The 12,193-nt window shown below is 37.3% G+C and overlaps 1 protein-coding gene across 4 annotated transcripts in view; it reads left to right on the plus strand.

Moving 5' to 3' along the window:
- The window catches only part of gabra6.S (gamma-aminobutyric acid (GABA) A receptor, alpha 6 S homeolog), a 34,632-nt gene that overhangs the window by 6,004 nt on the left and 16,435 nt on the right, over nt 1-12,193 (plus strand). For all 4 annotated transcript variants that reach the window (XM_018254518.2, XM_041588041.1, XM_041588042.1 and 1 more), the window contains one exon: nt 4,377-4,520. In XM_018254518.2, the coding sequence (XP_018110007.1) occupies nt 4,377-4,520 (144 nt within the window). The remainder of the gene's footprint in view (nt 1-4,376; nt 4,521-12,193) is intronic.

Below are 12,193 nucleotides of genomic sequence, written 5' to 3' on the forward strand. Positions count from 1 at the left end.
TGTGATCCCTTAACAAGCCTTCAAATAATTTGCCCACCACAGATGTCAAATTTACTAGCCTATAATTGCCAGGCTGAGATTGTAATCCCTTTTAAAATATTGGAATGACATCAGCTTTTCTCCAATCCATAGGTACCATACCAGATGAAAGTGAATCTGAGAACATTAGATAAAGGGGCTGGTCTAAAACTGAACTAAGCTCTGGCCCTGGCGCCTTGTTTACATTAAATTTAATTAAAGCTTTATGAATCATATTCTGAGTCAGCCACTGACTAGATTGAGCTGCGCCATCAGTGCAGCTACTAAGTGAGCCTGGGAACTCAAACTTCTCTATTGTATACACTGAATAAAATAACTGATTTAGCACATTTGACTTTTCTTTATCTTACAACCATACTGGTACCATTATTTAATGGAGCAACACTCACAACCCACATATTTTTACTACTAATATACTTAAAAAACTCAGTCTTAGCCTTCTTTTCTTTGCCTTCTGGTTTGCTGTTTTACAACATTTATTAGAGTGTTAATATTCATTCCCAACAGACTTGTAGTTTAAATGCCTTTTTCTTCTTTCCTATTAACTTCTTTACTTCTACTGTATATTAAGTCACATGGGGTAATTCTTAGAGCTTTTACAATTACTCCTTAAGGGAATAAATGGAGAACATTAATGATTTAATATAATTTTAAATGACAACCATTTCTGTTCTGTGTTTTTAGCTGAAAACATAATGCTCCAATCAATGCTCTGAATGGGCTTTTCTGAAATTCATGTTTTTTGTTGCCCCGGTGTATATTTGTTTTTTGCACCAAACATTAAATGATATAACATTAGGGTCAATATTACCCAGGGATTCAATAACTTGCACTTTTTCTATAAGTTCTAGTTCATTAGTGATCACTTGAATAGCATTTTTCTGGTTGGCTCATCAACAACCTGTGGCATAAAATTATCATCTTGTTCCCATTAACTGATCTGGCAGTACTGTTGCTCCAGGCAATACCAGGGTAATTAAAATCCCCCATTATCATTACTTTACCCAAACAAGCAGACTTTTCTATTTGCATCAGGAGGTTAGCCTCCTCATTCTCACTTACATTAGGGGGTCTATATCATACTCCTACAATTAATTTACAATTGGTGAAGAACTTCACCCATAAGACTTTTGCCCCCTCATTTTCTAGCATCCCCTCCTCCTTTATATAAGCTTTTAACAGACAAACCCCTTCTCCTTTTCTATTGCCTCTGTCCCTCTGAAACAAAGTATAGCCTCTGATATTAACTGCCCAGTCATGCAACTCATTTAGCCATGTTTTGGCCACACCAATCACGTCATATTTTCCCACCAGCACCTCTAGCTCTTCCATTTTACTAGTCAGACACCTGGCATTTGCAAACGTACATTTAAAGGAGTTGTTCATCTTCAAACAGCTAGTTGTTTTCAGATAGATCACCAGAAATAACGACTTTTTCCATTTACTTTCTATTTTCTATGTGTCACCAGTTTTCTAATATTGAAGTGTAAAGTGTAATTTTTCACCTTTTAAAGCAGCTACAGGAGGGGGGGGGGTTTAATACTGGTACCATATTGAACAAATGACATGTGGTTTTCCCTATCCTTAACAGTACCCCCAACCAAATCTCCTCCCCATTTTCCCTTCCTTTGCCCACTATCTCATATAACCTGTCTTTTCACTGAATCCTTTATTGAACCCTCCCTACCCCCACTCCTCCAACTCTCCAGCCTCCAGCCATCTTCCCTCCCAAAACAGCTGCACCATCATCATTTAGGTCTTAAATATAAACATATATTTGCAACACGATCTTGACAAACTGGCAATCTGGGCAGCTAAGTAGCAAATGAGATTCAATGTTGATAAATGTAAAGTCATGCACCTGGGTTATAAAAATATCCAAGCAACTTATACCCTTAATGGGACTGCACTAGGCAAATCCATTATGGAAAAAGACCTTGGAGTCATTGTAGATGATAAACTTGGCTGTAGCAAGCAATGCCAGTCAGCATCATCAAGGGCAAATAAGGTCTTGAGCTGTATTTGCTGTTTGCTATAACTGCAGTAAAGCACTGCGTATCTTGACAGCGCTATATAAATAAATGATGATGATGATGATGGTATTAAAAGGGTAATAGAGTCACGGGAGGAGGGCGTCATTCTTCCACTGTATAGAGCACTTGAAAGGCCCCATCTAGAATATGCCCTAAAGTTTTGGTCTTGGTCACTCAAACAGGACATTATTATATTAGAGAGGGTACAGAGAAGGGCAACTAAGCTGGTTAAAGGTATGGAAAATCTTAGCTGGAAGAAAGACTGGCCAGATTGGGAATGTTCACGATGGAGAAGAGGTGCTTAAGGGGAGATATGATAACTATGTATAAATATATAAGGGGATCATATAATAATCTCTCTAATGCTTTATTTCCAGCTGACACGAGGTCACCCATTCTGATTAGAAGAAAAGAGGTTCTGCCTAAATATTCGGAAGGGGTTTTTTACAGTGAGAGCTGTGAAGATGTGGAATTCTCTCCCTGAATGAGTTGTACAGGCGGTTATATTAGATAGCTTTAAGAAGGGGTTGGATTGCTTTTTAGTAAGTGAAGGAATACAGGGTTATGGGAGCTCATAGTACAAGTTGATCCAGGGACTAGTCCAATTGCCATTTTGGAGTCAGGAATGCATTTTTTCCCCCTCTGAGGCAAATTGGAGAGGCTTTATATGGTTTTTTTTTTGCCTTCCTCTGGATCAACTAGAAGTTAGGCAGATTAAAAAAAAAACTAAAAGGTTGAACTTGATGGACATGTGTCTTTTTTCAACCTTACTTACTATGTTACTATGTTACTATATTTAAGAGATACACATGTCCACCTTTGTTCTTGCAAATATCTAGGCAAAATGTTTTAAACTATTCATTAGGCATGCAGACAATTTAACCATTATACTCATTCCCGGGATAACCACAGACCTCAAAATACAAATCCCCAATCTGTCGTTGACTTTTGTCTTGCTGCTGCCTTATGTAAAAAACATATAAACTACACCTTTATAGTAGGTGAAGCGAAAAACTTTGAAATAAGTATCTAGAGATGGTCAATGTCTTGTTTTAATAAGCTTCTGAATTCTATAATGCATACAAACAAATAGGGGCATATTTATCAAGGGTCGAGTTTTGAATTGAAAAAACATAATTATATAAATAAAATAATTATATACTTAATAAATAAATTAAGTTGAAGGGGTTTTTTTGGTCGAAAAGGTCCATTTTCGATCAAATAGGCCTGTATTCGGCCGAATTCATTTTTTAAAAGTCCACGAATTGACTCCAAATAGGTTCTAGGAGGTCCCCCATAGGCTTAAACAGCAATTTGGCAGGTTTTGGATGGCAAATGGTCGAAGTTGAATTTTTAAAGAGATAGTACATGATAAATTTCCATATTCAAATTTTTTAATTTTTTTCAAATTGAATTTGGACTATTCCCTAGTTGAAGTACACAAAAAATAGCTCGAAATTCAAATTTTTTTTCATTAGAATATTAACCTCGACCTTTGATAAATCTGCCCCATATTGTATTGTAGTCCCAGGAGTATAATCACTATAATGCCAAAACAAATATCCTGGGGTGCTCACTTACAACTTGCATATAAAAAAACTTTTTATTTCTACCACATTTTTGGAATACCACAGAATGTTGGACAAACATGCTGTTCTCAAAAATTAAGTCATTATTTTAGATACCCGTAACAGCAATGTTGGATAATCCCTTTTTGGTGGAGTGTTCAATCTATTAAGAATTAGATAATCTAAAAAAATGTACTTAAAGTCAGTTCATCATCTGCAGTAATGTTGGTTTAGGACATTTAGTAAAGTATGATCTTAAACTAGCCCTAGATGAATATAATAAAATGTCTCATAAGCCCCCAAAATCAGACTATGTCGCCAGACCTTCTACATTGCATAAATGTTACAGAGATCATGGTTATCTGCAACACTCAGTTTTGCCATTGCTAAATGTGATCTTTTAAGATAGTAACTGCCACCTGCAATGACATCAAAAATATTACCTATTTGCCAAAGATCCATTCCTACAAATAGTGCAAAGCATCACAGGCTTTCACCACAGTTGCTTGAATCCCAAAACAACTTGAGCAATAAGTAGCAATTTTAAGTCAGTGGGTAATGCTATTTAGAACAAATTATTATACATAATTGATGCAATTTATTTAATGTTATTGTATTATACGGAATATAACATACTATCTTTCTGGCATCAGTCGCTATATTATTTGATTTTTTTTTTTGATTGTTTCTCTGTTTGAAATATCATTGTTCTCTCTTTATTTTGACCAATTCTCAGATGCATATCCCAAAAGTGAAATAGTCTACACTTGGAAAAAAGGACCACTGTATTCTGTTGAGGTACCAGAGGAATCTTCAAGTCTCCTCCAGTATGATTTAGTTGGACAAAAAGTTTCTAGTGAGACACTGTTATCAAATACAGGTAAAACTTTTCTAGGTATTTAAAAAAAAGTAGTCAATTGTGTTTCATTTGTAATAGATCTAAGAAAAAAATGCATTGGCATTTGGGTTCTTGGATTCCATTTCTATACAAATTGTTGAATATTTGGACATTTTCTAATCCACATAACAATATTTGAACCTCATACTGTATGTATAAGCCTGCATTTATCAATGTCAATATTTAACTCCATCTTCCATCAGTTCCAATATACCTAAATCACATAGAACTGAAATATGCTGTCAGAATGTTATTTTAAGTTAAAGCATGGATTTGTGGAGAAATTCCGCACTTCACCATCTGCAAATTTTTTCACAAAAACCCACTGCAAAAAGTTTTACTGCAAGAAAAAGTGGCCAAAGCAAAGTTGTCGCAGAGACAAAAGTCGCCATAAGAAAAAATGCTTATTGACTTAAAAAATTGCTGAGACAAAAAAGTCACCACAAAGCAAAACTCCTATTGACTTTAATGCATTTGGAGTGAGAAAAAATTGCTGCACGAGTAAAAAAAAATGGTCACACATAAAAAAGATTTTGCCATGCATTGCATGAATTTTTCAGTGTTTCACAAATTTTTCCGCAGTTTCATGAACGGGACAGATTCGCTCATCAATAGTTATTATCTGGCAAACATAGAGCTATAATGAGGGAACACATCACAAACCCCATACTTTCAGTAAAGTCAGTAATTCAAGCAGTATCTAATACAGTGCAGTTAACACACTGGTGGAGTTAGAATATGGCACCTTTGACACAACATTCCCTACTTTTCTCTCTACTTTTTTAAGCGTATGGAAATTAGTTGGTTTCTGGCCAATACTTATTAATGTATTCAACAACCTACTATGTTATAATATCAAGAGCTTAAACAGAATGTTTAAGAATATCACAACTACTGTGCCCTATTTTCTGACATGTATTCGTTTCTACAACTATTTCTGTTTGATCATAAATACTTTGCAGAGAGTAATTTACTGACAAGTAATATTCTACTCAAATATGTATGAATCAAATATGTTTTTGAATGTTTGTTATATACATAGTAACATAGTAAGGTTGAAAAAAGACACACATCCATCAAGTTCAAACTTCTTATGTCAATTATATATAACCTGCCTAACTGCTAGTTGATCCAGAGGAAGGCAAATAACCCCTTCTGAAGATGCCACAGAGTGCTATCTTCCATAACCCTATATTTCCTCACTTAAACCTGTATTTCTAATGCAGGCTAAAAAGTAGTGATGGATGAATTCATTTGCCAGGCGAGAACTCGCGTCAAATTTGACAAATTTGCTGCGAACATTTTTTGACGTCAGCGATGGTTTCGGCGCTCGCGACGATTTTGACTGCGGTAAATTGTCACAGGCATCAAAATCGATGTTTCGTGAATTTTGCAACAGTTTCGCAAATTTCACGGGAAATTGCTAAAATTCGTGGTGAAGAGAAACGAGACAAATTCGCCCATCACTGATAAAAAGCCATCCAACCTTTTTAAAGCTGTCAGACAGCATAAATGATTCAGGGAGTGAATTCTACAACTTCACAGCAATAACTGTAAAAAAAACCCTTTCCAAATATTTAGATGGAACCTCCTTTCTTTTAATCAGAATGGTGCTCACTCTTGTGTCTGTTGGAAGGACCTACTTATACGTAAATAAAATATTAGAACAATAATTACATGACTCCCTTATACAGTATTTATACATAGTTATTATCTCCCATTGAGTGCCCCTTGAGTTAATTGCCCTTCTTTGGACTATTCTGTTTGAGATTTGGAGACTAAAACTACACTGTATATTTTAGATGGGGCCTTATCAGCACACTGTAAAATGGAAGAATAATCCCTTCTCCCATGATGCCCCTTTAAATACACCTTGAAACATTTTTTTCCTTTCAGTTGCTGCCTGGCATTGTTTGCTACAGCCAAGTGTATTATCTATAAGAACTCCAAAGCCCAAGTGCCATTGGGGATGCTTCTTCTATTTTAATCTTAAAGGACATGTCAACCAAAAAAAAATGTTTTCCTAATAAAAGAAAACATAATTTTTAAGAAACTTTGCTATATACCTTCATCACAAATGTTCTATGGTTTGTAAGTTATTTGCATTACTATTGAAAGCAGTGTTTGTTTTGTCCCTTTCTATTCTCTGCCCTGGCGGCTCTGGCTTTTGATCAATGAAACATTACCCAATGGATTAACAGTCCTGTCTTGTTGAAGGAGACTGGCTTTTGCAACAACCAGGAGTTAAAATAGCAACGAATAACGTGTTTCAGCAACACCAGTAACATTATATTTCCTCTCCAGCACCGCCAGCTCTTCCCTTTTTTCCAGTCAGACTCCTTGCATTTGTAATAAGGATGCACCAAATCCAGGATTTGGTTCAGTATTCTGCCTTTATAAGCATGATTCGGGTTCTGCAGAATCCAAGTTCCTGGCCAAACCAAATCCTTAAAATCATGTAACTTTTCATCACACAAACAAGAAAGTAAAAAAAAATGTAACTGCATTTGCGATTCTACTTAACCCTTCTATATAACCATCCATGCCATATGAAAATTTTTAGGGTTCGGATTCAGTTTGGTATTTGACCAAATATTTCAGGATTCAGAATTTGGTTAAATCCTAAAATATTGGATTTGGTGCATCCCTAATTTGTAAACATACATTCAATACTGGTACCAGTTTGAGAATTTTGCATATACAACCTGTGGTACCCAATGTCATTCTCAGGACCCCCAACCAATTCTCCTCCCCCATTTTCCCTTACTATGCCTACTACCTCATCTAACCTATCTTGCACAGAAATACTCACTACACCTTCCCCCCCATAGATAGTTTAAAATCTCCTCCAAATTTCTAGCCATCTTTCCACCTAAAGAAGCTGCACCTCATTGAGGTGTAGCCCATCCCTAGCAAACTGTCTGTAGCTGTGGAATTATTTAGGCACAGCCACCAATGAGAGTACACAATAATTAACCAATGAAGAAGGGAGGAAGAAAATACTAATAACAATACAAACTTAGCATCCATGTTATAGGTGTAGACTAATAAAAATAGGCTACATCAAATTTGGAGTTCATACTGGTAAGAATTCTAGTTTGCAAATAATGTATTGTTTATTAGAGATTATGTTCTTCCGGTAGCATGTGAACTATGCACAAATGAACAAGTGATAAGTAATCTTGATCCACACCATACATACTGTGTTTGTGCCAGCTGTGTTGGTTCAGTACCACCATCTTTCCTCAGTAAACTAGGGTAAAGTATATTTCCAGTGGTTCTTGGTTTTCTGAAACAAAGTTATAACCCTTGTACAATATGTCACCTTGAATTGGCCCTGTCAATAAGCTTGACTGATTTGTTTATATAATATTTTTTATCTGAAAAAAACAAGAATCAAAAGTCAATATACAGGACAATGTCTCAGGAGGAAGATGAGGAAACCTATTCTATTTAAATAATAAATATCATGATGTGATGGTATATACTTCACAATAAAAGTGTCTGTCAGGGAGTTATGTAAGGCCTGCTCAAAGACTTTAATAAGGGCGAATAAAGACAAACGCTAAAGCATATACATCTGAGACTAAGGAATTGTCTGACAGGTATATTGCATATAAAATGTGAGGATAACATGAATAAGGCTGAATATTAGTTGTACATTGTTTCCTAAAAAGGACCATAGGAATTTTCCATCTGCCACCCTTCAAACAAATATCCAGCTAGTTGATCAATGCACCCAAATTAAACATTTGTATATGTACGTACAAAGTGGAGTGGAGCACCCAACCCATCTGTGACTTAGTCCACTTCTTCCCTGAATGTGGGTGCGTGAATAGATTTGTACGTATGACACTAGAACATTGATTACCATATGGATATATGCCATTCCTTAAGGGCACCAATACACTCTGTGGATCAGACGTCAAAGATCCCACATCAGTTCTTACTAGTCTGTCTCTCAGATTTCAAGGTCATTTATAAGACAATAATGGTGGTTCCTGAAATTCCTGGATACCTGGATACACTTTCCTTAAGAGTGGCCAATGTTTGTAGATAATTTGATGAACCTTATGAACACATGGATGATATGTGTGTACAAAGGGAATCTGTGCTCTCTTTACAGTTCCCTGAGCTTTTTCTTGTATCATAGATACTTGATCGAGATCCCTCACACTTGTCGTTTCCTAGTCAAGCATATCACTAGGATATCCTCTCTGTGTGAATTTAGATGTCATCTCTTCCAATCATGTAGACAATCTATCTGCCTCTGTCACTATTCTTTTAACACGTAGTTACTGTGACCTGGGAAAAGACGATATATTAGCCTTGGGGTGCGCACTCTCGAACCGCAATAAATTATTGCGGTCCGTAGATTTGTCAAAAATAGCATTGTACTATATATGCATTGTCTCTTACGGTACACCTTGGTACCTGTAACAGATTCTTCACTATGTGTCAGCGTAAATTTAATGGTTGGGATACAGCTATTTAAATGTACGTTAAATTCCAACAGGGATTCAATGTCGCCCTTCCATTACCAAAAAGTCGTGGATATAGCGTCACCATTTTAGACAGTGTTTCTTAAAAAGGTCATTTGTGTAAACGTACTGGTTCTCATAATGATTCATGAAAAAGTTGGCATATGTCGGGGCGACGTTCAAACCCATTGCGGTCCCCTGTACCTGATGGAAAAAGGAGTCCTAAAACAAAAAGTAGTTCCTCTGCAATACCAATGTGAGCAATTCCATATAGAAACTACACTGTATGTCGTTATATTGCAAATATTTCCAATAAAGTCCGTACTGACTCCATGCCTAAATCATGAGGTATGGATGCATACAAACTGCAGACATCAAAAGCCACTAATAGTATATATCACCTCCCAGTTGAAGATCTTGTTTCAACCTTAAAAATTAGATGTATCTTTAATGTAAGAACCTCCCAAAGGTACAAATGGAGCTAGGACCTTATCCAGAAAGGTTGCTATTGGAGCAAAAATGGAATTACCTACGCCACTATGGGGCACCCTGGGGGATATTGCAAGTTTTTATGGACCTTTAGCAAAGAGTAAAATACCGGAATACATAGAAATTCCTGTATTAAATAATTCCTTAACTCCTCAATGACCAGCCCTAGCAATTGCCAGTGGGACAGTATATCCAAAATCAAACCTGCTATTTCATTAGTGGGGTCCCTAAGCGTGTATAAGTACAGTATGTTCATCATTCAGTTGCCCCATAATCTCCTGTATATAGTATTCCTTATCCAAAATCACTAAAGCACCCCCTTTGTCGGCAGGTTTATAAACCACAGTTTTATCATTCAATAATCCCTGTTCAGTCCTAGTCATATTGTTATTATACCTCATAGTTTTCAGTCCCTTGGAGTCATACATCAAATGATTAATGTCCCTCGAAATTAAGTTGATTACAGTCTCTAGAGGGTGTGATGAAGTAGGAGCAGAGCCGCATGCACAGATTTGTGTTGGCGTGCTCATGCGTGAATTTGCTCTCGAGTGCACATGCGTGAATTTGCGCTCATGTGCGCATACGCAAAATTGTGCTTGCATGCGTATATGCAGAAGCGAAAAAAGCAATAAAAAGTACAGAGAGTCGGGCAGAAAAGGTAACCGGATTTGGGGTAGGCGATAGAGGAGGTACGTGCCTACCCCTAGTTCAGGCCCTGTGTAGGAGGTAAGTAGCAACTTTTCTTGTATAGCCCAAATTGTTTTGGTGTAAGGCACTGTGTCCCTAAAGCCTCCACCGTTACCTTGTCCTTAAACTGGACCTTCAATCTTAGTAATCTATACAGTTGCTGTAAATCAATATCTAGTGAAAAGGTATCTAATTTAGTGGAAGGGCAAAACGATAAACATTTCTGCAACACTCCCAAATCAAATTCAGAAAGTACCTTTTTAGAAATGTTAATCACTAATAATGTTGTTTCTTGCTCTTTATCCTGTCGGCCGTCTGAGTCTGCCGTGTCCTGATTGCAGCCGCGATATTCACCTCGGGGCTGTGTCCTTCTCGCTCCCCGCTGCTGGTCTAAAACTGAACTAGAGTGAGGGATATCAATCGAGTATCTATGATACAAGAAAAAGCTCAGGGAACTGTAAAGAGAGCACGGATTCCCTTTTTACACACGTATCATCCATGTGCTAGTAAGATTCATCAGATTATCTACAAACATTGGCTACTCTTAAGGAAAGTGTATCCGGATATCCAGGAATTTCAGGAACCACCATTATTGTCTTATAAATGACCTTGAATCTGAGAGACAGACACGGCAGCATCACTCAGATTTCTGGTGATTGAGTCTGTTGTCCCCACCCATGTTGGGGGGGGCAACATACTCTTACAACTCCAAAAGAAAGAGAAATTTTGGATTCATACTTTGCAGACATCACACCCTAACATAGTAACATAGTAAGTAAGGTTGAAAAACGACACGTCCATCAAGTTCAACCTTTTAGTTTTTTTTTTTTTTTATCTGCCGAACTGCTAGTTGATCCAGAGGAAGGCAAAAAAAAAAAACCATCTGAAGCCTCTCCAATTTGCCTCAGATGGGGAAAAATTCCTTCCTGACTCCATGGACTAGTCCCTGGATCAACTTGTACTATAAACTATCTCCCATAACCCTGTATTCCCTCACTTGCTAAAAAGCAATCCAACCCCTTCTTAAAGCTATCTAATGTATCATCCTGTACAACTGATTCAGGGAGAGAATTCCACATCTTCACAGCTCTCGCTGTATAAAACCCCTTCCGAATATTTAGGCGGAACCTCTTTTCTTCTAATTGGAATTGGTGACCTTGTGTCAGCTGGAAAGACCTACTGGTAAATAAAGCATTAGAGAGATTATTATACGATCCCCTTATATATTTATACATAGTTATCATATCATCCCTTAAGAGCATCTTCTACCAGCGTGAACATCCCCAATTTGGTCAGTCTTTCCTCATAGCTAAGATTTTCCATACCTTTTACCAGCTTAGTTGCCCTTCTCTGTACCCTCTCTAATACAATAATGTCCTGTTTGAGTGATGGACACCAAAACTGTACGGCATATTCTAGATGGGGCCTTACAAGTGCTCTATACAGTGGAAGAATGACCCCTCCTCCCGTGACTCTATGCCCCTTTAATACAGCTCAAGACCTTATTTGCCCTTGATGCTGCTGACTGGCATTGCTTGCTACAGCCAAGTTTATCATCTACAAGGAATCCAATGTCCTTTTCCATAATGGATTTGCCTAGTGCAGTCCCATTAAGGGTATAAATAGCTTAGATATTCTTACATCCCAGGTGCATGAATTTATCAACATTGAATCTCATTGCCACTTAGCTGCCCAGATTGCCAGTTTGTGAAGGTCGTGTTGCAAGGATGCCACATCCTGGATTGAATTAATTGGGCTGGATAGTTTTGTGTCATCTGCAAACACTGATACATTACTTACAATACCCTCCCCTAAGTCATTAATGAAAAGTGGACCCAATACCGAGCCCTGAGGGACCCCACTAAGAACCTTACTCCAAGTAGAGAATGTACCATTAACAACCACCCTCTGTACCCAATCCTGTAGCCAGTTTCCTATCCATGTGCAAACGACTTCATTAAGGAAAAAAGACCTTAGTTTAGAAAGCAGTTGTTTGTG

This window comes from Xenopus laevis, chromosome 3S, assembly GCF_017654675.1.
Source record: "Xenopus laevis strain J_2021 chromosome 3S, Xenopus_laevis_v10.1, whole genome shotgun sequence".
In the NCBI taxonomy this organism is placed as follows: domain Eukaryota; kingdom Metazoa; phylum Chordata; class Amphibia; order Anura; family Pipidae; genus Xenopus; species Xenopus laevis.